At 44.4% G+C, this 27,490-nt stretch overlaps 2 protein-coding genes across 3 annotated transcripts in view; one reads left to right on the top strand and one right to left on the bottom strand.

Moving 5' to 3' along the window:
* Positions 1–750: 750 nt before the first annotated feature.
* Positions 751–4,210, top strand: lyrm2 (LYR motif containing 2). The gene is made up of 4 exons (XM_066676625.1): positions 751–793; positions 1,088–1,355; positions 1,600–1,740; positions 3,257–4,210. The coding sequence occupies exons 2-4, from the start codon at positions 1,311–1,313 to the stop codon at positions 3,335–3,337; spliced, it is 267 nt and encodes an 88-aa protein (XP_066532722.1). The 5' UTR covers positions 751–793; positions 1,088–1,310; the 3' UTR covers positions 3,338–4,210.
* A 179-nt stretch (positions 4,211–4,389) lies between these two features.
* ankrd6b (ankyrin repeat domain 6b) overlaps positions 4,390–27,490 on the bottom strand; it is a 36,063-nt gene continuing 12,962 nt past the window's right edge. The window contains exons 3-15 of one of the 2 annotated variants that reach the window (XM_066676623.1): positions 26,684–26,782; positions 25,962–26,060; positions 24,124–24,222; positions 23,381–23,479; positions 21,531–21,629; positions 19,505–19,582; positions 17,299–17,403; positions 15,623–15,760; positions 15,327–15,491; positions 13,230–13,382; positions 12,914–13,027; positions 10,918–11,200; positions 4,390–10,251 (exon numbers count right to left, since the gene is read on the bottom strand). In XM_066676623.1, coding sequence (XP_066532720.1) covers positions 9,665–10,251; positions 10,918–11,200; positions 12,914–13,027; positions 13,230–13,382; positions 15,327–15,491; positions 15,623–15,760; positions 17,299–17,403; positions 19,505–19,582; positions 21,531–21,629; positions 23,381–23,479; positions 24,124–24,222; positions 25,962–26,060; positions 26,684–26,782 — 2,118 coding nt within the window. In that variant the 3' untranslated portion in view covers positions 4,390–9,664. The remainder of the gene's footprint in view (positions 10,252–10,917; positions 11,201–12,913; positions 13,028–13,229; positions 13,383–15,326; positions 15,492–15,622; positions 15,761–17,298; positions 17,404–19,504; positions 19,583–21,530; positions 21,630–23,380; positions 23,480–24,123; positions 24,223–25,961; positions 26,061–26,683; positions 26,783–27,490) is intronic. The other variant, XM_066676624.1, reaches the window with a different exon arrangement.

Genomic DNA, 27,490 nt, shown 5'->3' with positions numbered 1-27,490 from the left:
ATAGCTTTTAAAATACTGAAATACATCTTTCCTAGCTGAGAAATGTGTCATTACCTTTTTAAAACGTTATTTATTTATTTATTTGTGGTACAGTGAACATTGCTATACACAAATATGTGCTATTTAATAAAAAAAACCAACATGTATTTTAAAGGATATGTTTTACACTTACAATAATAAGAAACTGTCCCAAACTTGACATTAGTTCATTCGTCACATTCTTACTGGCCTTTTTATTCAGTTAAAGATGTATGCTAGCCCCAAGAGTAATTTAGAAAATTAGCTATCGCTACGTTACTATTTACTTTATCTTACTGGTTAATTTATACATTTTTTTTTAATATCTCTTTCTGCTGACACTTACACAGATATTCAAAATTACACACTGTTACAACTTAAATACCCCATTGTTTTCTATTCAGTGTGAGTATATTAGGCTGACCAGACGTCCTCTTTTACCCGGACATGTCCTCTTCTTTAGACTTAAAAAAAATGTTTCACAAACGCCCGGCATTTTGTTTTTCTAGAGCTTACATAGAACTTCGAGAAGCTTCGTTCACAAACTAGTCCCGCCCTCCCCTACTCCGATTGGTTCGCTTGAGTGAGAAGGGGGCGTGGTGAAGGAGCCTAAAATCTTCTGATTGGACGGTCTGACTGTAGAGCTACCGTTATTGGTCGATAACCTTCTCTGTAAACATTTAATTGGTCAGTCTGCACGTCAGTAGTCCTTGTTTACTTCAGACAAAGCTCATGTACCTACCCTCATCTCGAGCAGCTATGCCGAAACGTAAATGTAAGTTCTCGGATGAATTAAAAAAGAAATTCCCATGTTTTGTGGAGCAAATAAAGGTGTAAAGGACCTAAAAGCAAACATAGGTTCAGCGAGGGGAAATGTTTGATATATTCATAAATGTATCCATGTTTTAGTTTATTAAATAATTTTCTGAAGAATAATAATCTAATTGTTTTTCCATTTGCTATTTATTTATTATTTTATTTTTTCAGAAATTGTTAAGACCAGAAGGTGATTGGTTAATCAGTGAGTGGTGTCTTAAATAAATAAATAAAAAAATATATTTACTTTCAGAAGCTGATAGGAACGTAGGTTATCGTTTGGAGCGCATGTATTGCTCGGTGTAACTCTCATGAAGATGAACCTAAATGCTATCAGTTGTACATGCGGGGGGACTGGTGCCTGCTGGAGTTCAGTCCACTCCGGAACAGAAGGGGGCAGCAGAGGACCTCCAGGAGTCGAGGACACACAGAAGTGACGAGTAAGCGAACGCTTTGGGTCAAAACATGCCTCTGAGATGGGTGTCTCTAAAATACCGACCACTGCGCTGACCCTCAGACAGGTACACACACACACACACACACACACACCTTTGAAGAGCCTATTAGAGCTGTGAGGCACCAATGCCGCTGTATGTTTGTGTAGGACGTTAAAACCGCTCTAGAAACGATTGTAGCTCTCTGAGTGTGGGCTGTAAATTAAGTGCTCCATCACACTGCAGCTGTAACGACGTCCTCAGCACACTTCAGAGATAGTGGACCGCCTGGTGTTCAGGGGTTTGAAGTTCAGTACGCTGTTTTGTTCAGTTTTTACAGAGACAGAGGATATTAGGGCTGTATCGCAGCATGCTGAGGACCATCCGCCAGGTTCCAGATGAAGCAGATCGTAAATACCTGAGAGACTGGGCGAGAGAGGAGTTCAGACGCAACAAGGAGGCCACCAACCAGGTACCAGTGTCCCAGCATTGTCCTGTTGTCCTGCAGGGACCCCTCTGTCTTGTAAGAGACCTGTGGAGAGTAATGGAGGGTAATGTTATATGGTGTCTGCCTAATTTATTTCTCCATTTTGGCTTAAAGGTGAACGAGTGTGTGTGTGTTTATATTTATATATATATATAAGTACAGGGGTTGGGCAGTGAAACTGAAACACCTGTCATTTTAGTGTGGGAGGTCTCATGGCTAAATTGGAGCAGCCTGGTGGCCAGTCTTCATTAACTGCACATTGCACCAGTAAGAGCAGAGTTTTGCTCAAAATATTGCAACAGACACAACATTATGGGTGACACACCAGAGTTCAAAACATGACAAACTGTTGGTGCACGTCTTGCCGCTGCATCTGTGACCAAGAGAGCAAGTCTTTGTGATGTATCAAGAGCCACGGTATCCAGGGTAACGTCAGCGTACCACCAAGAAGGACGAAACACATCCAACAGGATTAACTGTGGACGCAAGAGGACGCTGTCTGAAAGAGATGTTCGGGTGCTGACCCGGATTGTATCCAAAAAACATAAAACCACGGCTGAATTAAATGTGCACCTCAACTCTCCTGTTTCCACCAGAACTGTCCGTGGGGAGCTCCACAGGGTCAATACACACGGCCGGGCTGCTACAGCCAAACCGTTGGTCACTCATGCTAATGCCTAACGTCTGTTTCACTGGTGCAAGGAGCGCAAATCTTGGGCTGTGGACAATGTGAAACATGTATCGTTCTCTGATGAGTCCACCGTTACTGTTTTCCCCACATCTGGGAGAGTTACGGTGTGGAGAAGCCCCAAAGAAGCGTACCACCCAGACTGTTGCACGCCCAGAGTGAACCATGGGGGGTGGATCAGTGATGGTTTGGGCTGCCGTATCATGGCGTTCCCATGGCCCAATACTTGTGCTAGATGGGCGCGTCACTGCCAAGGACTACCGAACCATTCTGGAAGACCATGTGCATCCAGTAGTTTAAACATTGTGTCCTGAAGGCGGTGCCGTGTATCAGGACGACAACGCACCAATACACACAGCGAGACTGGTGAAAGACTGGTTTGATGAACATGAAAGTGAAGTTGAACATCTCCCATGGCCTGCACAGTCACCAGATCTAAATATTATTGAGCCACTTTGGGGTGTTTTGGAGGAGCGAGTCAGGAAACGTTTTCCTCCACCAGCATCACGTAGAGACCTGGCCACTATCCTGCAAGAAGAATGGCTTCAAATCCCTCTGACCACTGTGCAGGACTTGTGTATGTCATTCTCAAGACGAACTGACGCTGTATTGGCCGCAAAAGGAGGCCCTACACCATACTAATAAATTACTGTGGTATAAAACCAGGTGTTTCACTTTCATTGTCCAACCCCTGTGTGTGTGTGTGTATATATATATATATATATATAATTTAATTTTGTCAGGCAATATGCTATAAAAAAGAAAATGCACTTTTTTTCTGTCAAATTCACCCTTTCTCCATGTTTCCTGCAGGATGCTATTCGCATGATGATCACACAAGCCAAGAATCATCTCGAGGAGCTGAGGAGATCTCTCGCTTTGGCTCAAAGTTAACACTTTCCCTGCTGCAGGGACTTTAGTTGGACTTGATTTGACCATTTAATGGACACCCCCCCCCCTCCACACATCTTCTGGATTATTACTGAAACATTACCTTATGTCTGCACTATATCTGTCAACAATTGATCACGTCTAAGATCAAATTCAGGTCTGTTTGATTGCTTTGATCACTGTATATTCATTTCATTAAACTTCCTCAGGGCAGTTCCACAAAGATCTCAAAATTCTGATGTAAATAGTAGTAGTACGTAGTAATATCAATCAATAAAGACCCTTTCTTTGAGGCCTATGTTGCTGTACAGCACGCTACACATGTTCCTCAACAGAACAGACCCTCTGTTCTGAAGCCTCTGGGCTTCATCCAGGTGATTGCTGCATGTTGGTGGTGGTTGAGGCTCCTCCCTGATGTCCTTAAAATATGAAGCATTTTACAAGTCTAGAGGTCACGGCTTGGGTCAGCAGCATAAACACCTGAACTCCGGAACTTGGAAATCCACAGAAGCTCAGCACATTTGGGGCTGGACTCGGAGACCTCAGGGTGCCTGCTGCAAGTGGTGCTGTTGGGCCAAAAGGGGGCACTGTTCCTGTGGGCTATATGGCTCCCAAAGCTAATGTGAACAAATGAGGTCGTCCGTCAAGGTCCTGACTCTCTCAGGTCTGAGACCCCAGAGTATTTCCTTTATAAGGTCATTCAGGTTGTGACCCTGATGTCCTTTTAATCTGCAACTGTGGTCACTTCTGGAAACCCCTTCGTCTAGGAAAGTACAGACTGTGTAATAATCATTCATTCGTTATGTCTTGCCTCATGTCTACAGTCTACAGTCTTGAGACTTCACCCCAATAATGAGGAGATGGAGTGGGGAAAAAAAACACATTTTCAGTTTCTTTATAAAATATGGATTTCATTGAATTGAACAGAGCAAGTTATTTCTTAAAATTCAGCACAATCCCATACAACACTGACCTTCCACAGACAAGTGTCACAACAATGAACAATCTTAAAAAAACACGAATGCCACGTCACAGCAGTTATTCACACCTCCACATGATTAATACTTGTCTGCGTTTCCTTGTCCAGAAAACCTTTGCAAAATGATTCCCTTCGTCAAACGACTCGAAACAGATTCTCATTCTCATCCCCACCACAAGTCCCACATTTAAACAGATCTTTAATGTCTTCATCCACTAGGATCCACGCCGAGGTGATGGTTTAGAAACAAGGAAAACAGAATTCTTTAAGAATTTCATTTATAGAAAACATAGTCTGTTAACTTCCTTATCATCGGGGGTTTCCCTCTTTTGACAAAGCTGGAAAATTCCAGTGGCTCTTTTTATATGATTTAAACATTTCATGATGCAGTTAAAATGCTTAATAACTGTTACAAAACTGATTTACATTTGTGTAGATCTGTGAAATAAGAGACGTGGTGCTGTAAGACCAGCTAATTTATATAAAAAGTATAAGATTATGGTCACTTTCAGCAGAGAATAGTGTATCACAGTGTCAGAAATCATTAAAGTGAGCCTATGTGAGATTCCTTAACAGAGGAGTTTAATAATCTAGGTGTTCACTTCACACATTAAGAACTGCTGCGTTAAAGGCTTCCATTACACATGGTTTGGCAGACCAGTCGGGGAAAACTAAAACGGTCTGTAGCTTACTGAATCTTGGTAGTACTTGCCGGACCGCCCTAGAAGAGGCATATGTGTGAAGAGGCAGACTGACCAATTAAATGTTTACAGGAAGGTTATCGACCAATAACGGTAGCTCTACAGTCAGACCGTCCAATCAGAAGATTTTAGGCTACTTCACCACGCCCCCTTCTCACTCAAGCAAACCAATCGGAGCAGGGGAGGGCGGGACTAGTTTGTGAACGAAACTTCTCGACGTTCTATGTAAGCTCTAGAAAAACAAAATCCCAGACGTTTGTGAAATTCCGCCTGGACATTTTTTTAAGTCTAAAAATAATTACCCCAAGTTCCGGCCACTTTAATTACAATATAGGAAATCTTACCTAACTGTAAATAAATAGAAGTACGTTACTCACTCAAATCAACATTTGTCAACAACATTAGTCATGTGTGTAGATTTATGTCCAAGACTTGCTTGACTTTGAAAGAAAATATGTTTTTCGATAAAAATGCTTTTGTTTAAGTAGGTGCCAATACTGCTAAGATTATTAGATAACTTCGGCCACCTCCCCTGTTTGTGACAGTTGCTCCCACATTCAGTGGTTTTGAGAGGTTCACAATGAGATTACGTTTGTCCTGTGTTGGTATCCGTACTCTACATGTAAGGATTACAGTGGCGGTAGATTTTCCCCTCAGAGAAAAGGAAGCTAACCGCTAAGCTAACTTTTACACTGAGGTAAATATCTGTCGCGAAATGGAAATGTGTTGTGTTCCACTTGCAGTTTTGCACACAAAGAATTACAACACTGTTAGAGATACTTAAATATTGTTTAGATGTGTGATTTCATGCCAGACTGATGTTTAAATGCCCTACTAAGGCTTGATCTTATGTTTAATTTTTTTTACCCAATGCGACTGGCGAACAGAGAGAGTGGAACTGCACCACATACGGCAGTGGCCGGAATTAGGGGAAAGACTGATACATCTGCACAGCTTTTTGTTTAACTTTACACGAAAACGGACAAAATCCCCGGCTTATTAACGCCAGAACACCAGAGCAAGGTCATATTCAGAATAAACGAGGCTGTGAAATTGTTACAGCACTGTTTTATCAGACCCTTATAGAAATTTAAGTCAGTAATAAACATCTATTTCCAACAAGGCCCTGTTCCTTTATCAAGTGTAGATTACTAGGCTGATAAAATGTTAAGGTGCTTATTATTATGATTTTTTATTTTCTTAGAAATGTTCAAAAACAGGTAATTTTATACTTCAATTTATTACTTATTATTGTAAACAAAGACAGATATAAGGCACCAAAGCTCCTAACCTTCGAATGACAAAGGGATGTATTTTGGGCTTTTCCTGTTTTTATAACACCTCTGGGACTATGGCTATACGCCTAATGGCGGTCCGGCTAAACTAGGCTTGCCTAATTTCTAAAGTCAAGAAATGCCAGTATTTTTGCTCATCTCCTCCCTTCAAGTCTCTTTATTACACTCAGCCAGGGTCAACGTACATCTGTCACATTGCTCCAACATTTACGCTACAGTCAGCTTCCTGGTCTTAAGACTTTAAGAATAGCTGCTCTATTTGTCTAACGTCATTGTAATTATGAGAAATGATGTGGAATGGACCCTCAGACAGAAGCATATCACGGAATCGAGGAATGAGCTTCTGCATGAGACCACAGTCCCGTGAGTTACTGACCCGGGTTATGTCCTTGCGTGCATAAACTGAGACAGGTAAAGGACTGTGTTGTTATAAGATGAGGTGAATGAAGATGCTCTGAGGAGGTTTTGTATTGTTTAAGCGTCTCACGGTGGGCACAGCTGAGCATTGGCACGTCAGATCTGAAGTAAAGCGGCTGGGCGTGTTTCCAAAATCATCACCTGTGACTTTCATCTTTCACACTGGCACCAAAAGTCAGTAAAAAAAAATATTACAAAGTACATCCACCACCAAAGAGGGCAGTGTCTGTACATAACACGAGCAAGCAGACATACCTACTCCCTTTACAGCTTATACACAACGTTAGCTTTTGATTCTGCTACTCAAACCCATGCTCTTTCATAGAGATGAGTGACTATCAGTGTAAGACTTTTTTTTTAAAGGTAAACACACATCTCTGACAACACCTTCACCCTTAGTTTGTCCAAAACGAGAGCCGTAAATTAATCAGTGGCAAATGAAACTGTTTCTGTGTTCACATTGGGAATGAACACACCATAGATACAAACCACTCTGAGGCTTTTAAAACTGTGAACACATCATTTTAAATCAGCCCAGCTCCTAGTTACCTCATAATAGATGGCCATTTGACTGTAATGAGGACTATTAGAGTACCTTTTAAAGGGTACTGCTGTAATTTCTTGGGTCCCAGGCACTCCTCTCTCTCTTAATTCCATCAGGATCTGACATTTTTGGTGTTTATCACCCTCCGCCCCTGAGAAAATAACAGGCCAAATTACTTACTGTTTTACACTGAGCTCAGCACTTGTTTGAACATGTTCTGGAGCTGGATGTGTGATTGTGTTTTGGAGAAAAAAAAAGCTTTTGAGTTTTGAGAATACCAACGAGGTGCTGGCTGTAAGTTTGAAGGGGCAGCAGGGGGTTGTGGGAAAATTGCTTGTCGTGTACTAATTTTAGTGCAGTCCGAATCCATGAGTTTAATCGCTAAGGAGATGTGTTAAATATTTAAACAGAAAAGTCCCCTGGATAAACCACCCTAGTCCCCACAGGGCTACAATTATTCAGTGATTTAATGAGAAGTGGGACGTTAAATGGGAACTTGACATGAACACATGGCCATCATATTTAATATCCAAACTGACCAGATTTAATTAATATTTTTATGTAATCTTTAGGGCGGCACGGTGGCGCAGCAGGTAGGTGTCACAGTCACACAGCTCCAGGGACCTGGAGGTTGTGGGTTTGAGTCCCGCTCCGGGTGACTGTCTGTGAGGAGTGTGGTGTGTTCTCCCTGTGTCTGCGTGGGTTTCCTCCGGGTGACTGTCTGTGAGGAGTGTGGTGTGTTCTCCCTGTGTCTGCGTGGGTTTCCTCCGGGTGACTGTCTGTGAGGAGTGTGGTGTGTTCTCCCTGTGTCTGCGTGGGTTTCCTCCGGGTGACTGTCTGTGAGGAGTGTGGTGTGTTCTCCCTGTGTCTGCGTGGGTTTCCTCCGGGTGACTGTCTGTGAGGAGTGTGGTGTGTTCTCTCTGTGTCTGCGTGGGTTTCCTCCAGGTGACTGTCTGTGAGAAGTGTGGTGTGTTCTCCTTGTGTCTGCGTGGGTTTCCTCCATGTTACTGTCTGTGTGGTGTGTGCTCCCTGTGTCTGCGTGGGTTTCCTCCGGGTGACTGTCTGTGAGGAGTGTGGTGTGTTCTCCCTGTGTCTGCGTGGGTTTCCTCCGGGTGACTGTCTGTGAGGAGTGTGGTGTGTTCTCCCTGTGTCTGTGTGGGTTTCCTCCGGGTGACTGTCTGTGAGGAGTGTGGTGTGTTCTCCTTGTGTCTCCGTGGGTTTCCTCCGGGTGACTGTCTGTGAGGAGTGTGGTGTGTTCTCCCTGTGTCTGTGTGGGTTTCCTCCGGGTGACTGTCTGTGAGGAGTGTGGTGTGTTCTCCCTGTGTCTCCGTGGGTTTCCTCCGGGTGACTGTCTGTGAGGAGTGTGGTGTGTTCTCCCTGTGTCTGTGTGGGTTTCCTCCGGGTGCTCCGGTTTCCTCCCACAGTCCAAAAACACACGTTGGTAGGTGGATTGGTGACTTAAATGTGTCCGTAGGTGTGTGTGTGTGTTGCCCTGTGAAGGACTGGTGCCCCCTCCAGGGTGTGTTCCTGCCTTGCACCCAATGATTCCAGGTAGGCTCTGGACCCACCGTGACCCTGAACTGGATAAGGGTTACAGACATTTAATGAATGAATGAATGTAATGTTTACAATGACAAATCTGAGAAAATGTTTCGCAGGAAGTATTTTGCCTTACAATGCTCTACATGTCAAAAATTTGGCTTATGATTCTTAATTTAATTTGTTGATTTTAATGTTAGTGATTTATTTTGTAGCACTTTGAGATTTGTTCAAATGTAAAGTGCGTTATAGTAAATTGTATTATTAATATTATTATTAACAGTTTGGCTCTCCAAAAAATAAGATTTGTAACGTGAACGTAGTGTTAGTTTTTTTTCTCTCTCTCGTTCCCTTTCTCTGTCAATGTGTGTTAGCTTATCTTTCGTCCTCTACTTCAGGGTTAGCAGCATGTGTTAGTTTACCTCTCATATAATAGTAGCTACTCCAGCGTGCCTACAGCCTTTTACCAATTTCTACGGACAAAGAAAATGGTGCCATTTAACTTTAAGCAACAATACCTTCACAGAAAAGACTTATTTTTTAAAATCGTTAAATGAGAAGTCCAATGATTCATTCTCTCCTTTTTTTCAGTGTGTCTCAGACATGCAGATACCCTTACTTCATAAAGAAGGCAAATGAAGTGTTCTAAATGTTCTTAAAGGCTTTTTTTGAATGTGTGGTGTGAGTGAATGTTGTAGCTCTGGTCAACCTCATTTTTGACACGAGAAAACAAGATGGCGGTCGGTCAGTTTCAAGAACTGATGTCAAAAGTGGTTTCCGAATGCTAGTGTTTTTAAAAACTTGAGCTTAAAAAAATCATTGAGGCTTTATAGCAATGATCCACTGTGGCCTATGTTAGCTGTCCTCATGGTTGTTAGTCCTAAGCATCTTCAGCTCATCCTCCAGGATGCTGATCCTCTCCAGCAGTGCAGCCCGGTCGGCCTGGGCTCGCTGGTCAGCGTGGATCCTCGCCTCGTGGATCTTCCTCTCATACCAGCGCTCCATCTGTGTGGACACTGCCTCGAAGAAGTACTGCGTCACCTCCACCGCGTGCATGTTAGCACGCTCCTGCTGGAACGTGGGCTTAGATTCTGCGAGATGCTCCCCGAACACTTCCAGGGTCTTAGTGCCTCCTCGGCCTTTAGTCCTGGCCTGAGTATGTTTCTTATGATGCCTGCCTCTCTCCTTGGCTGGTCTGTCCTTGTCATGGTCCTGCCGGCCGCTGCAGCGCCGCTCCGTGGCCGGTGAGAGGCTGCAGGCGCGATTTGGTTTAGAGGCTCTCCGAGGCTCCTGCTGACAGCCGTCCTCCAGTTCCTTCTGTGTCCTGCGGGGGTCAGTCGAGAGCAGGGGACGCTCTTTAGGCCGGACCACGAGAGGGGAGGATGGCACGGACTTGTCCTGAGCCAGGGGGCAGCATGTGTCTTGGACGTTCCGCTTGTCGTCTTAAAATGGAGAGGCATAGTTAATGAACCGAACGGCAGGCAATCTACCAAGAGTTCCTCAGGAGGTTTATTAAAATATGTAGCTTATATAATTACAAGACATGATCATGTGAGTTGAACAGCACGTTAAACACAAGCAACATGAGAAAACACCAAGCATGACTCCATAGAAATAAAGGTAGTATATAACCCCACCAAATTAAGGCTTATATTTAATATTTTCAGCTCTTAACATTAAAGTGAATGCTGCTAATTACTTTAAGAGGTTTGGTGTGGAATGGAGCATTTTAGAAAAATGTACAGAATACAGTGGTCACAACAAAAATATAGCCATTAAATAACTACTATGAACTTATAAATGTTAAAGCCTTGATCTGTGCCAAAACAATGGCTTGGTGGGGGGTCCTGAGGGGGCAGAGGGAGCACAGCTGCTGCCGGTGGAGTGTGAAGCTGTTGTTCTATTTTGGTAATTTTCCCTTATTTACCCCACAGAAGATGTGGCCTGGGAATAATACACTCTCATTATATAACTCTTACATAAGCCTTCATCTGTGTGAGGACTGAGCAAAGGGCTTAGGCACTGTACAATCACTCTGTGTGTGTGTGTGTGTGTGTGTGTGTGATGAAGCAAAACGCCTGTTATATTTACCAGTGTGAGAATCCTACCTGGAGAGCTGTCCACTTGAACCACAAAATAATGATTGGCCGACCCCTCCTCTCGCAGGTCGCTTGCTGCCCCTCCTTCCCCTGGTTCCTTAGAGCAGTGGCCACTACTGCCCTGGTGAACCTCGGAGGTCACGCACTCGTCTGGATCACACTCCGAGAGTGTTTCCGCGTGGGAGGAGGAACGACGCAGAGTGGTGCCGCGAGGGTCTGAGGTCAGACGCGCCTCCATCCGCTGCAGCTTCGACAGGCACCAATTCTTCAGCTCGTTCACCACTGAGGCCTGCTTAAAGATCCCACAGATGAAGAACAGAGGCCATTACAGTTTTCCTGATGTGTGTGTGTTGAGTTACCAAGGTTGCTAAGGTACTCAGGGTTTGTATGGAGATGAATCTGCTCTAGGAGGACTAACATCTCCAATTTAAACCTGGATCTACGTTTTCCTTATTACTTAAAGGCTAAGCACCAGCGATATGAAAGTGTCAAACAAATAAATAAAGTGGAATTTGAGTTCCTACCTTGTGTTTATTGATAGTCAGAAAACATGTTATTTCTTACTAATTGAAGGAATAAGGTTTAAAAGACCGTTGGTCCCCCCCCCCAACGGTGTTGGGAAACTCTAATAGGCGTCTTGCCTGTGACGTAGATGGTGGACAACACTCTAGAAGCTGCACTTAATTTAATGCAAAATGACGAAAAGGTGTGTTGTTTTTGGCTGCAATCATTCAATGTACAGTGGGACATCTGTGAACAAATGGCCCAAAGATCCCAAAATATCCAGAAAATGGACTAAATTTGTCAACTTTAAACGGACACTTTGGAAAGGACCATCCGCTCACTCCGTTATCTGTAGCTCATTTCACTGGCGCTTTTCCAACAATATGGGCATGTAAGGACACCAACGAAAGGTGTTCAAGAGCCTCTGTAACATGGAGGTAAACAGGGTAAGGACACTCACTTCGCCTGTTTTAGTTGGTGTTAGTTAACGTTAGCTTGACTTGCTAAACTCGGTGGCTCAGATTATACTCGGCTACGTAGCTGCATTACGGAGGTTTATAGTGTCGGATGAATTCGAGTTCGACTTCGATCACATTTACAAGAATAACGGTACCTCTACATTTGAGTTTAGCTTATTGCTAGGCTATTGTCATGAATAATGTTGGTTATTTAGCTAGATACTGTCATAACGGTCAGTCATAACGGTGCTTTACCGCAGCGTTGTTCAGCTGTTGTCCACCAGTGACGTCACGGTTGCGTTCGAGAATTTCCGTAGGGAGCTCGGGTTTTTCCGTCAATTTAATAAAATTGTCAGTTTTAAAGCAAATTAAGCTGCTATTTTCATTTTAATTCATACTTATATATGTCAGTAACTACAATAATGTGGAATATTCATGGAGGTCCATTAAGTGGTGCTTAGCTTTTAAAGGTGATATTCATGACTTTAATCAATAACACTTTTTATAAAATTTAGAGAACGTTCCCTCACCAATTGCTAGCTCTCCAGTCAGTCTGCATGACCTCTGATATTTTCACTCAGTCTATAGTTCAGCTCAGAACACTGAAAAGCATGAAAAGGGATGAGGATGTTGCTTTATTCCTGCTCCATTTGTGGGTAACACCCTTACTTTTGCTGTTACAGATTACTGAAGTTGGAACTGATGCCAAATTTGGGAGACCGCTACCTGCATGAATGTAAACACATACTGACAGCGCTACAAACTGAAACAGCTCGAGTTACAAATGAGTTTCTGTGGTGAATTGAGCAGTGAATAAAACTTACAGACCATTCCCCCCCCCCCCATTTGCTGAGCTAGGGCTGTGTACAAACACTGGAGGTTTTTCCAGCGTGAAAACAGACCAGAGAGCTAGGAACTGGTGAGGAAACATTATCTGAATTTTATAAAAAGTGGGGTTTTAATTAAAATTACGAACATCACCTTCATTTAGAAATTGAATTTTCAGAAGCTCCTCAGTCTATGTAACGAGTGTGAATGTCTACCTGTCTCTTTTCACCCTCCACACGCTCCTGTTTGGCTCTCTGGTCAATGCGCTGTAAACATTCTGTCCTTTCAGCATATACCCTCTCTACCGTCATCTTATCCAGAGCTTTGATCTGAAAGCACAAGGGAAAAAAAATGCCACAGATAAAATCAGAGTACACCCACAGTTCCTACAACAAACTGCACATCTTCAAAGCTCTGTTACACTCAAATCTGTGCAAACAGTACTGTAAGATACTCATTTAGAAATACACATCTGGTCTATGGAAGATGAGCTCTAACACTGTGTGTGTGTGTGTGTGTGTGTGCCTGCACCTGGTGTTTGTTCTTGCGGTCCAGCTGCCCCATCTTGCTGTTCATGAGCTCCTGTACTGTGTGGATCTCTGACTTCATCTCCTCTTTGGTGGCCTCCAGCTGGTTCTCTAATTTATTGATGAGGGGTTCACACCTGCAGCCGTTGAGAGGGGCCTACAGCACAAACAGGAAGTCACTCTTTTAGAGGATTACACAATAGTGTCAGGTGCAGTACTGGACGCTGGAAACAGGAAGCAATAAAGAATCCCTCCTAAGCACAAATGTCACTTCCAAATAATGGCATTGGAGTAAGTTCATAGCTCACTGTTTAATTCTTTTCACTAAGTTTTAAGTGTAAGGTCGACTCCTGAGGAGCTCAGAGGCATTTAATCTCTAAACACCTTCAAAAAGAGCTGTAAAACATTTAAATCATCATTTAAACTGGGTCATTCTGGTCACTTTAACACTGTACGAACTTTATCACGTACTTAATAGCTTTAAAAATATATATTTCCTGTTTATTTACATTTGATCCTATCTTAACTTTTACTTCACCTTCATTTTAAATGATGACTGTGGTTACACTGTTTACCGTGTGATCATTTCAGTTTTATAGAAACTCTACAGTGCTTTTGAGTTGCATTTATGTAAAAAGGTGCAATACAAAAAATAATAAAAATGATACTTGTTTGTATTTCATCAGTGTTGTTACTCTACGACAGTAGATTGCTTAAAAAAACTGCTGTGAGAGGAACGTCAGTTTGTTGTAGTGATTTAGCACAAATAAAGACCCCCCTCCGATGAAACTCAAGTGTTCTACGTTGTTAGTCTTTGTGTTTAAACTCGTTAACCTCGTTGTCCGTGTGGTGTTTGAAATAATCCAACACCATGAGAATCCAACAGATTCAGACAGCCAGGTTTCCTTTTGTCATAAACGTAAGAAACCGATCCCGACAGCTTACAGGGCAGGACTTTTCAGCTGCAGGCAAGCAGCAGAGGAGTGAGAGCAGATAGAGGCGGGGGCACGTACTGAATCAAAGCGAATGTGTAGATCTGTATCTGAACTGGTTTGAAAGCACCAGGGAAAAATAACCTTAGATTTGGAACAGAATTGAGTTGTTAAACTTTTAATCAATGACCGCAAGGGGACATTCAAACGTAGGCAAAATCATTCATTCATTCATTCATTCATTATCTGTAACTGCTTATCCAATTCAGGGTCGCGGTGGGTCCAGAGCCTACCTGGAATCATTGGGCGCAAGGCAGGAACACACCCTGGAGGGGGCGCCAGTCCTTCACAGGGCAACACAGACACACATTCAGTCACACACTCACATCTACGGACACTTTTGAGTCACCAATCCACCTACCAACATGTGTTTGTGGACTGTGGAAGGAAACCGGATCACCCGGAGGAAACCCACACAGACACAGAGAGAACACGCCACACTCCTCACAGACAGTCACCCGGAGGAAACCCACACAGACACAGAGAGAACACACCACACTCCTCACAGACAGTCACCCGGAGGAAACCCACGCAGACACAGAGAGAACACACCACACTCCTCACAGACAGTCACCCGGAGGAAACCCACGCAGACACAGGGAGAACACACCAACTCCTCACAGACAGTCACCCGGAGGAAACCCACGCAGACACAGGGAGAACACACCACACCACACAAAAAATCGTTTTTATAAAAATGAAGCAGTGTAGTTATTTGTTATGTAATTACGTTCAGTGCATACTTATCAGTTTATCAAGTGAGCACAAAAAAAAAACTAGAGGTGGGCAATAGCAAGTAAATGCAGGGCCAGTATCGCTGATATCGATACCCGGGGGGTGGAAGTAGGCTTTGATGAATCCGCATGCAGGTATCGATCTTTTTACACGAGTATTGCTCAATATCGATACCAACATTGGTATCGAGCATTGAGTGATATTATCGAGTGATATTATCGATATTTGGATCGATCCACCCACATCTACTTAACACAACCATTAACTGTATGCTGTAAGGTTTAGTATGAGCTTTTGTACAGATGTGGCTATTTACAGCACCGGATTGGTCCCTGATCCCATTAACTGAGGTTCCTGATAAGGGTGATAATGACCTGCATGATCTTGCCATCTTTGTCCCTGTAGAGTGTGTAGAGCTGGTACGCCTTGTAGCTGTGTGGTGGAGGGACGGCTATAGGAGGAGAAGGCCTCAGTTTGCTCTTTTTCCTCTGCTCAGTTTGCTTATTCTCCCTCCTGGAGAGAGGGTCTGACAGCGACGGCTGAAATGAGAGACACATACACAGCAGCGGTGAGATCTGGCCACGGAAATCCTAACAATGCGTAGCGCCTGAGTCAAACACAAGACTAAAATGAATTAGGATTTTTTAATAATAAACATTCCAGGGCTCACCTTGTCTTTGACTCTGCTCTTGCCGTGGCTCTTTTTGGGGCGCTCCTCATTGGTGTTGGGGCTTTCACTCCTGTGCTCCCCTCTCCTTCGTGCTGTCTGTTCACTGCTGGGGGTGTCCTCAGCTGGGGACACACTCTCCTGGAAGGAAAATGGAGTTACAGGGTATTCTAGGTAAATGCTTTTTTAAACTGTGACACCTGGATACACTACAGTTGTTTTGTCTTAGGGTTTCAGTTTTTATGGAGAGATGTGAAATGGTTTAAAGCAGGGGGTCCCTTTTACAGCTCCCTTTTCAACACTCATTGCTCATTAGCAGCTCTATGTCAGAGTTCCAAACAGCAGAGCTCCTGTTAATGTGATGACAACGTTAAAGAAACATTTCCATTTCCATGTCCATTACATTGGCGGTGTGGCCACAAGAGAGTGCTGCAGAAAGAGACAGCAGCATCAGTACATGACTGGCACTTCTCAGCAGCATGGTACCTACAATAATCGACTCATACTGGTAACTGGTTAGGTTTCCCCTCCTACAGCTCCGCCCCAAATGTAGCTGGCCTGGAGGTTGTGGGTTCGATTCCCGCTCCGAGTGAATGTGAGGAGTTGGTGTGTTCTCCCCGTGTCCGTGCGGGTTTCCTCCGGGTGACTGTCTGTGAGGAGTTGGTGTGTATTATCCCTGTGTCTGCGTGGGTTTCCTCCGGGTGACTGTCTGTGAGGAGTTGGTGTGTTCTCCCTGTGTCTGCGTGGGTTTCCTCCGGGTGACTGTCTGTGAGGAGTTGGTGTGTTCTCCCTGTGTCTGCGTGGGTTTCCTCCAGGTGCTCCGGTTTCCTCCCACGGTCCAAAAACACACGTTGGTAGGTGGATTGGCGACTCAAAAGTGTCCGTAGGTGTGAGTGAATGTGTGTATGTCTGTGTTGCCCTATGAAGGCCTGGCGCCCCCTCCAGGGTGTATTCCTGCCTTGCGCCCAATGATTCCAGGTAGGCTCTGGACCCCCCACGACCCTGAATTGGATAAGGGTTACAGATAATGAATGAATGAATGACATAATTGTATGAGCTGCTGCTGCGAGTCAGATAAAAACTAATGAGATCTCAACTGTAGCCTGAAGGTTTTATAAACAGCTTATTTGTGCTGGATGTCTGCATCCATGTCTTATGTAGAGTGCCAACACCTTTTGGCCAATCAGCTCTGAACCCTTACAATTCAGGGTTTAGTCCCCTGCTTGGCTCATTTTGAAATGTACCTAATAGAAAAAACAGAGTATAGCCAAGTAGTGTAGGTACCATGCAGTGGAAAAGCACCAAAGACGTACTGCTGTGATTGTAATGCTTCCTCCAGTCGATACGTACATGTGATGTATTTGGATAAACGTGTGTGTGTAAGGTCGTGGATTTACCTGCATGCATTTACACTAGGTTCCTGAACCATCAATGACCTGAAACCCCTCAGGATGTTGTTGCACAGCTCACTGATCAAAGATTAACGAGGATGTGTGTGTGTCTGTGAAGCCCTCCCTCAGAGCATTTCATTCGTTCATTTTCTATTCTCTGTGTCCCAGTCTTGGCTGGGAGTGTGTGTGAGTGTGTTAAGTTATGGATGAGAGGAACAACAAAGGGTGAGGTGTGTGTGTGTGTGTGTGTGTGTGTGGGGGGGGGGGGGGGGTCTCTCTCTTTTCTACCTTACTCGGCAGCATCTCATCCCGCGGGACGGACTGGGCTCGTCCCTCAGCCTTCAGCTTGTCCCTCCTCTTCCTTACACTCCTCCCGCGGGAGAAGCTCTGAATCTGAACACAGACGCAATTAACACGAGGATGAACCTCACTGAGGGACGAGTACAAAGCTTGATACCCAAAATAAAACAGTAAACAAACCAATCCTCAGCTGCCTGGATGCTCCGGTGTGAAGTGAATTTTTCATCCGCATGTGAATCAAGGCTCGAACGTGAACGTGAATCTAGCTCAGGGAATTAACATATTCCTTAAGTCATTAATAATTTCCAAATGCATTAATTATTACTGATTTTTCTACTCGGACAGACTTTAATTTAATCCACTGCACTGTCGGAGCATCCACCCCAAAAAATATCCAACCAGGGCTCAGCTTGTGAAAGTAAGATGCTACAATGGAACCCATAATTAACCCTTTACAAACAGCACTTATTTTCAGCGATGATAAATACATCGTCATGTCCATATTTACCTTTTTAACCCTTTTCAGAATTCTCTGAAATTCGTCTTTAAAGCACTTGTATTATAATATATTCCCCACATGTTTTATATCAAAATGTTCAGAACAATCTCAGCTCTCCCGTTAAGAGAGGCCCATGTGACCTAGTGCATTTTATGAAGAGATAGATCCGTTAGCGATAGTTAGATCGGTCTCTAACCCTGAAAAAACTTAAATCCGATTTTAGTAAATCTTTATATTTCTTATGAAAACATCCCTTTTGTAACTTCCTGTCTGTTTTCCTCACCATGTGCTCATGTAGCACATGGCTCTGGTTGTTGTTCTTGTCTCTGCTCTAGTCCTGCCTTAGCTCCGCCCTCTCGTTATTGTCCCCAGGTGTTCCTTGTCAGTGCTCTGTGTTTCAGTGTTCCCTGGTCGGTTCTTGTGTGTGTAGATGTGTTTCTTTGTCTTACACACTGTCTTACACACTGCCACCAGTTCACAGTTGTTATGTTCCTGTCCTAGTTAAGTTCTGTTTGATTTGGTTTCGCTTAATTAAATATTCCTTACGTGTACGTCCGCGTCCTGCCTCAATTGTGACACCTTTACTCGTGTGGATGGATTGTTTTGGTGACTGAAATAGTTTTATCAGAGTCTTAAAAACAAGCGACAGAGGCAGAGGAGGCGTGTCTCAGGCTTTTACATAGGCTCGTAACTCGGGATGTACAATATCAAGTACAGTGGCGATAACATGCATCGAAAGAGCAGTTTCTGCACATTCACACAGTGTTTGAACGGTATTTCTGCGCTGTGCTATCGCTAAGATATTCGTAGACACATCGCGAATGGTCGTTGATGCGTCGGCGAGTTCTTCGACTGCAGTGGGTTAAATACCCAAGGTCTGCCATGGCATAGTGTTACCATTCTTCACTGTTGCAGCTCAAATAAACCTCAGGGTCTAATGAATTTGAGAATTGTTGTTTTGTCATTTGCCAAATCAAATAAACAATTAATATAATAAGGTTATAGCCATAATATAATTATTATTCTTATATTAAAACCTTACACACATAAATGCAGCTCAAATAGTTCACAGAATTACACAACTCCATTTGAAATATGGTATAACATCAATTAATTGCATAGTAAAACAACTCTATTTTGTGTAGAGAACACAATGAAAATAACCTGAGCCAATCATGTCTCTGAAGTTGTCTGCGATGTTTATTAACCAACTAAGACCCACCCACATCACTGTAGTTTTGTTTTGAACACGTCTGCGGATCTCAGCGCTACGTCTGGAGCCCTCAGAAGCGACGTAAATGTGTAAAGGTTTGTCCGACCTGCTACGTATTTAGGCCTTAAACGTTTAAAGTCAAATCTAAAGCAGATTACAGACTAATCTACTGTATTTATTGTTGTATTTAGTAAAACCCATTGCACTACGTAAGTGGAACTGTTCTTCCTGCATTTCTCTGGTTTCAGTTTGACCCACTAAGGTCGGTTTATGATGCCAGCGTGCCCTGCCTGTCTCTGTCTGCACTTGTATTAGATTTCAGTTTTCCACACAGACTCAGATCTAGAGCTGATAAAGAACTGTTCTGATGAACTGAAGCTGATAGTGGCGCCATGGATCTGGAAATTACTGAACACGCTACACGCTAGGTTTAACACCGGATGAAATGACTGATGTAGATATCACGGTGTGTGTGTGGTCACCTGTGGGGCTTTGGTCAGTAGCAGTGCTACTTCAGGGTTGTTGTGCTCTCTGGCCTGGTCCAGTGCAGTCTGCCCGGTCTACAGCACAGGAACACACAAAACGACAGAGGTACTGTTATAGGTGCTGATACTGTGGCATGACAAGTGTGTGTGTGTGTGTGTACACAGAGAAACCACCTTTCTACAGATGGAATTCAGCTCTTAGCTCGCATCAATAATATCACACACACAAATGACAGCAGCTGGATAGACACACACACCATACGTATCACACAGATTAACACACAGTCCTCTCCAGACACACCGACACACACAGGTATGACAGATGAGTTCATACATGTCTCTGGCTTGTAGGGAGAAATGCAGGCCTTCTTCTGGAGTGTGTATTTTCCCAACAAACATCTCAACAATTTGCTGTTGTACAGTTATTACTCGAATAAAAGCAAACTGATGTGTAGGAGCTGACTACAAGGACTACGAGTGATGTCAGTTGTGCTATAATTTGTGCCATCACTCCAGGTAACAGTTCCACTGCTCTACAGCCCAGCTTTATACCACTCAAGTCAAAGCTTGGCATGAGGCATGGCATCCTGTTTTAGTGGCAGTGCTTTCTACTGAGATTATATTTCTGTGGCAGCAATGACTACACCTTAAAGGCTAAGCACCAGCGATATGAAAGTGTCAAACAAAATAAATACAGTGGAGTTTGAGTTCCTAACTTGTGTTTATGTTTATTGAGAGTCAGAAAACATGTTATTTCTTACTAATTGAAGGAATAAGGTTTAAAAGACCGTTGGTCCCCCCCCCCCCCACGGTGTTGGGAAACTCTAATAGGCGTCTTGTCTGTGACGTAGATGGTGGACAACAACTCTAGAAGCTGCACTTAATTTAATGCACAATGACGAAAAGGTGTGTTGTTTTTGGCTGCAATCATTCAATGTACAGTGGGACATCTGTGAACAAATGGCCCAAAGATCCCAAAATATCCAGAAAATGGACTAAATTTGTCAACTTTAAACGGACACTTTGGAAAGGACCCTCCGCTCACTCCGTTATCTGTAGCTCATTTCACTGGCGCTTTTCCAACAATATGGGCATGTAAGGACACCAACGAAAGGTGTTCAAGAGCCTCTGTAACATGGAGGTAAACAGGGTAAGGACACTCACTTCGGTGTTAGTTAACGTTAGCTTGACTCGCTAAACTCGGTGTCTCAGATTATACTCGGCTACGTAGCTGCATTACGGAGGTTTATAGTGTCGGATGAATTTGAGTTCGACTTCGATCACATTTAAAAGAATAACGGTACCTCTACATTTGAGTTTAGCTTATTGCTCGGCTATTGTCATGAATAATGTTGGTTATTTATCTAGATACTGTCATAACAGTCTGTCATAACGGTGTTTTACCGCGGCGTTGTTCAGCTGTTGTCCACCAGTGACGTCACGGTTGCATTCGAGAATTTCCGTACCGAGCTCGGGTTTTTCCGTCAATTTAATAAAATAGTCAGTTTTAAAGCAAATTAAGCTGCTATTTTCATTTTAATTCATACTTATATCTGTCAGGAACTACAATAATGTGGAATATTCATGGAGGTCCATTAAGTGGTGCTTAGCCGAATACATTAATAAGGGGTTCTGCCCTACAACACGTTGGTAAGTGGGTTTGCTCTGTGAAATTGCCCATAGCTCTGAGGATGTGAGTGACTGGGAGAGTGTGTGATGCTGTCCTGGGTGTGTTTCCTGCCTCTGTACCAAACCGCTTGTGTGTGGAGTTACTGGTGTGGATTGGCTGCTGCACATTGCTGGTAGTTGGGGAGACTCCCTAATGTCCCAAAGAGTGTAAAAGCCCAGAGATAGAAGAGGTACTAGAGGCAAGGAGGGCACGTGTCTGTTCATGTCAAAATAGCCAGTAAAAAATGTTAGCCAGGGTAAGCATTATCCCAGAGCACTGAATAAGATCTGTATACGAGCAAGGCTGTGTGTGTGTGTGTGTGTGTGTGTGTGTATGTGTGTGTGTGGAGCTCACGTTGTTCCGGATGCTGCTGTCAGTTCCAGCCTCCAGCAGCAGACGCGCTGTCTTCTTATGATTCAGAACGGCTGCCACATGCAGCGCCGTATCCCCCGCCTGCAGTGCCAACAAAACAGGCCACTTTACATTCACATCATATATTCAAGCGCTAAACAAGAGAAGATTTATCCCCCCCTCCAAGTCAGTCATGGCCATTTCTCACCACCTAGCGAGATCTCGCCTGATGCTGCCCAGCTGTGCTTCCACTGAGAAGATCTGAAGTGTTTTCACAACTCTCTACAGACTTAATATGCTTCAAAAACACTAACCACCAATACTGTAGCACCAGCTAAGAGAAGCCCTCACTGACTGGCACTGGGCTAAGTGATGCCAGAAGCGAGGGAGGTCTGTGGGCCCCCAGACAGGGATTGTGGTGCCATTCCTGGGGATTGAACTCAATCTGCATGGTTAGACTTTTACCATACGGGAACTAGAATTTTAATATTCTCATTGATTTTTAAATGGAGCGGCACGGTGGTGCAGCAGGTTAGTGTCGCAGTCACACAGCTCCAGGGACCTGGAGTTTGTGGGTTCAAGTCCCGCTCCGGGTGACTGTCTGTGAGGAGTGTGGTGTGTTTTCCCTGTGTCTGCGTGGGTTTCCTCCAGGTGACTGTCTGTGAGGAGTGTGGTGTGTTCTCCCTGTGTCTGCGTGGGTTTCCTCCGGGTGACTGTCTGTGAGGAGTGTGGTGTGTTCTCCCTGTGTCCGCGTGGGTTTCTTCCGGGTGATTGTCTGTGAGGAGTGTGGTGTGTTCTCCCTGTGTCTGCGTGGGTTTCCTCCGGGTGACTGTCTGTGAGGAGTGTGGTGTGTTCTCCCTGTGTCTGCGTGGGTTTCCTCCGGGTGACTGTCTGTGAGGAGTGTGGTGTTTTCTCCCTGTGTCCGCGTGGGTTTCTTCCGGGTGACTGTCTGTGAGGAGTGTGGTGTGTTCTCCCTGTGTCCGCGTGGGTTTCCTCCGGGTGACTGTCTGTGAGGAGTGTGGTGTGTTCTCCCTGTGTCTGCGTGGGTTTCCTCCGGGTGACTGTCTGTGAGGAGTGTGGTGTGTTCTCCCTGTGTCTGCGTGGGTTTCCTCCGGGTGACTGTCTGTGAGGAGTGTGGTGTTTTCTCCCTGTGTCCGCGTGGGTTTCTTCCGGGTGACTGTCTGTGAGGAGTGTGGTGTGTTCTCCCTGTGTCCGCGTGGGTTTCCTCCGGGTGACTGTCTGTAAGGAGTGTGGTGTGTTCTCCCTGTGTCTGCGTGGGTTTCCTCCGGGTGACTGTCTGTGAGGAGTGTGGTGTGTTCTCCCTGTGTCTGCGTGGGTTTCCTCCGGGTGACTGTCTGTGAGGAGTGTGGTGTTTTCTCCCTGTGTCTGCGTGGGTTTCCTCCGGGTGAGAGTTTTCCTTGAAGAGTAATTTGACTCTTTTCTAAATACTTTCTTTGTGTCTGACACTGTATTGAGGAAACATTTTGGTCTAAACATGTAAAAACTAATTTATTTAAATTGCCTTTACTATACATTTTAGAAACTGCACCCCCTTCAGACTTGATCCAAAAGTGCAGAAAGTTGTTATAAAGCTGTGTAATTCCCCTTTAAAGACTTTTAAAATAAATAAACCAATCATAACATCAAAAACATCTCTCAAACACATACTTCCTCTTCAGAGGTGTGCCAATGAAAATGTTAATTAACATTAATTCACTCAACATTCGCTGATAAACGGCTGTAAGGCTGTTAAATCTCCTAATGTTGGTAGCTGGAGATGTTGGTTTAAGCTTTTTAAAAGATTTTAAAGCAGATTGAAATGTGTATTGTTTACAGAGAGAGTATAAACTCACCTGGTTCCTCTCGCTCACAGAACAGAAGGCACCCAGCAGAATACGGATCACACACACATGGTTGTAGCGAGCGGAGACGTGAAGGCACGTGTCGCCTACCTGAGATGAACACACACACCGTCACACACACACACACACACAGAGGAAAGAGTGACACTGGAGTAGATGCAGGAATCACTGCACAGTCATCTGTTCCATTTAACATTTCCGCTTCATGCCGACCCACGAGCACTTAAGCATGCAGAATAAAGAAAGAGCCAATTACTGAAGACTCTACCCTCCTCTCTCTCTCTCTCCCTCACTCTCTCTCTCTCTCTCTTTCCCTCACTCTCTCTCTCTCACTCTCTCCCTTTCTCTCTCTCCCTCTCACTCTCCCCCCCCCCCCTCCCCCCCTCTCTCTCTGCCTTTTTTAACGCTGCTAAGTGAGCCATGAAGACGGTGTTTGAAATGTGGAGTATGTTGTTATGTTGTTTCATAATTAAGCGTCTGCTTTCTTGCAGACTACATTTACCCAGAGTAGGAGGGGGTACTTGCTCTGGGCGAGATAGAGAAGGGTACATGGGGGTGCAGGAGTAGCAAAAGAGAGAAACAGACAGAGTTAGACAGAATGCAAAGTGTGTGTGTGTGTGTGTGTGTGTGAGAGAGAGAGAGAGAGAGAGAGAGAGAGACAGAGAGAGAGAGGGAGAGAGAGAGAGAGAGAGAGAGAGAGAGAGAGAGAGAGAGAGAGAGAGAGAGAGACTCACATTGTTTTTGCTGTCGGGGCGTGCTCCTCCCAGCAGCAGGACTTTAGAGCTCTGAGCGTGACCGTTCTGACAGGACAAATGTAGAGCTGTGTTACCAGCCTGAGAGAGAGAGCGAGAGAGAGAGAGAGAGAGAGAGACAGAGGGAGAGAGAGAGAGAGAGAGAGAGAGAGAGTGTGAGAGAGTGTGAGAGAGGAAGAGGGGTTAATCAACACTTTTTTCAAGTTTCCAACACAAGATGAAAACTTCAAACAGCAGTGTCCTTCCTCCTCTGTCTGTATCATTCGTTTCAGCAGTCAGTCGTAAAAGGGAAGAAAAAAGTGGCGTAATGCATTTTTTAAAGGGCTTTGTGAGGAAGCAGTCGGGTTTGAGCCGAGCCTCGAGCGGTCTCAGTGCTTCCAGAGCCTCAGCGCTGTCTCTACATTAACATTTAACACATCCGCCTTAATGCTGAGAAACACCGACACAGTGAGAGAGAACGGTCTCAAACCGCCAGCGTCCTCGGGCCGAAGAGACCTGCATTCGCCTTGTTCACCAGGACCTTACGATCCCTCTCACTGCGTCCAGTCTTCTGGATTCATACAGAGTTCTCACACAATCCCTCACAAGGATCAGGCTTTAATATTCCACATTCATAGCCCATTGTAAGAAGCAGGGAGACTGACTGTTCACTCGGTCTGGCCCACAGAGGAACAACAAGCAAAGCCCAGCCCACCCCGAGATCAATGATGGACACATTCTGAAAGGCACTGTTTCGAAATACAAAGTGGTTAGGAAGTAAATAGCTTTGAAAATATGCCAACTGTAAAAGTGGAAATTAAAAATATAACATGGGAAATGTAATTCACACTCATACCTGTGGACAATCTCCACAGAGCTAATCCACACTACCAACACATGCTTTTGGATCGTCCAGTGGAAACCAGTGCAGACACAGGGAGAACACACACTTCCCACGGAATTACTGGAGGCAGGTTTGAGCCCAAAACCCCAGGACCCTGGAGCTGCTGTGCCACCCTTCAAAGTTTAATCCAATTAATTTAGTATGAATGTATAAGATTATTGATATATTTATTAATTTATTTATTACATCATAAACACTCTAGTCTTCCACACCACTCAAGATTGACCAGGTCTCAAAGCTGCAGATATGGGTCAGGTGTGGGCTTCAGTTTCAAAGCCATGTAACACTCTTCATTCATGTAAATATGTATTTAGCTACATTTGAATAGTAGAGTGGACATGAATGTCAGTAACTATCAGCCTCCTTTTATAAGACTTAAAAACACATGCAACGTATATTCAACACATTTCCACTGAAGAAGATGAAGCTCTGTATGGTCCACTGGTCACATCCTGGCTGAACATACACTGTATGTAGGCCACTGTTGAGGATAATCTGGTCCGGTGCTCCATTAAGTTTGAACAAGACGGAAAATAGAATCCATATGTAGATTGGTGTTTATGGGATTATATAACATGGGGCTACGAGGGAGAAGATCCATCTGAACGCTCTACTGAAAGGTTTGCAAGGACGGCCAGCATTTTTACACATTTACCAACTATGTTTTTCATTTGTTACAGTGCAGAGTCTGCTTTCCACCGGGCACAGTGAGGTTCGACTCCCCACTCGAGTAACCATACAGTGTAAGACATTAGGAGTCCTTGGGAAAGAGTCAGTTTGGATGAGAGCATCTGTTAAACGCCATCAGTGTAAATTCATGGTTATAGACGTTGGTCAGTGAGTCATTAAAGCAGATTATTTACATGCACATTTTACACCACAGATACAGACGAGTGAGGGTCGTGTTCTAATTAAGGCTATTGGATATTGAAGTTACCTTGTTCTTAGCGTGGACATTGGCCCCTGCCTTAACCAGAATTTTGACTGATTGGCTGAATCCATGCCATGACACCTCATGAAGTGCTGTGTTTCCATCCTGTGAATTCAAACAGACACCAAAAAACTCAGTAATCACACTGTACATATTCATTCATTCATTCATTATCTGTAACCCTTATCCATTTCAGGGTCACGGTGGGTCCAGAGCCTACCTGGAATCATTGGGCGCAAGGCGGGAATACACCGTGGAGGGGGCGCCAGTCCTTCACAGGGCAACACACACTCACACATTCACTCACACCTAGGAACACCTTTTGAGTCGCCAATCCACCTACCAACATGTGGGAGGAAACCGGAGCACCCGGAGGAAACCCACTCAGACACAGGGAGAACACACCACACTCCTCACAGACAGTCACCCGGAGCGGGACTCGAACCCACAACCTGCAGGTCCCTGGAGCTGTGTGACTGCGACACACCGCGCCGATCAGAATCTTTATTGGACACCTCTATTGTAGGTCACGGACAGCCATTAGAGGGAAACAGGCTGGAACTGACTTCCTTTTGTGGTCACATGGTGCCCGTCAATCACAGGGCATCACACACTCACCCAGTCACTCACACATTACATGTTTTACATTATGAAACATAGATAGATTTGTGTAATATTTTGTAATATATACTGTGTGTGTGTGTGTGTGTGTGTATGCGTTCGTTCACCTTGTCTTGCCTGTCCAGTGCGCACCCTTCCTGAATGAGAGCCGAGATGACATCACTGTTACCCACCACAGCCGCTCGGTGTAAGGCCGTCTGGTCGCCCTGGAGACGGCAGCAGAGCACAAAGCTGGTCAGTGGAATCAGTTAAGCCACCGTGCAATTAAAATGCAGGCAGTGATTTTCAGCTTAAACTGCTGTGTTTCAGTTGTGTGTGAAAAAGCGAATACACAGAGGAATACTGCTGAAGCAGAAGCGGTCAACGACTCCCAGCGAGACCCAAACATGGGAAAGGAGGATGGCAAATGAGGCCAAAAATGGCATGAAAGACAATGAATGAGAACAAACTACTTTTATCCACCCCCCTGTACAGCTCCTTTGTCCCAGTCTGGTTAAGTCGACTAGCCCAGCTGTCCCCCCATACCTTAGCTGGCATTAAGCATACAAACGAATTAGGAATCTACAGAGACACACAGCCAACAGAACAGTACTCATTTAAACTGCACAAATTATTTTCCCAGAAGCCCTGAATGTAACCCAGACCTATCGGGACCCCAGACGAAGTCTGAATATTTCAGTGGCACCATGTGGTCAGTGAGCTCATGCTGCAGAAAGAGGTAGAGCTGAGGGGAAGAGGCCAGATAAGGCTGCTGCCAGGCTGCAAAGCAGGAGAGAGAATATGGAGAAGAAGTGGAGGATAGATGGGACTCTCTTAAAGTGACATTAGGCGAAAAATCCAGTTTTAAAAATGGCCTCGTCTGATATTTTATGCTCTTCCCACGGATCCAAGCCCTTAAATATTCAGTGACCGCT

Source organism: Hoplias malabaricus, chromosome 7 (genome assembly GCF_029633855.1).
Source record: "Hoplias malabaricus isolate fHopMal1 chromosome 7, fHopMal1.hap1, whole genome shotgun sequence".
Lineage (NCBI taxonomy): Eukaryota > Metazoa > Chordata > Actinopteri > Characiformes > Erythrinidae > Hoplias > Hoplias malabaricus.
This window is presented reverse-complemented; position numbering and strand designations above follow the sequence as displayed.

Bases quoted from the DNA above. Each gene is read 5' to 3' on its own strand.
- lyrm2 (XM_066676625.1), top strand. From the start codon at position 1,311: ATGGGTGTCTCTAAAATACCGACCACTGCGCTGACCCTCAGACAG. The intron at 1,356-1,599 runs GTACACACACAC...TGTTTTGTTCAG, and splicing joins CTGCGCTGACCCTCAGACAG to TTTTTACAGAGACAGAGGAT. The intron at 1,741-3,256 runs GTACCAGTGTCC...TGTTTCCTGCAG, and splicing joins ACAAGGAGGCCACCAACCAG to GATGCTATTCGCATGATGAT.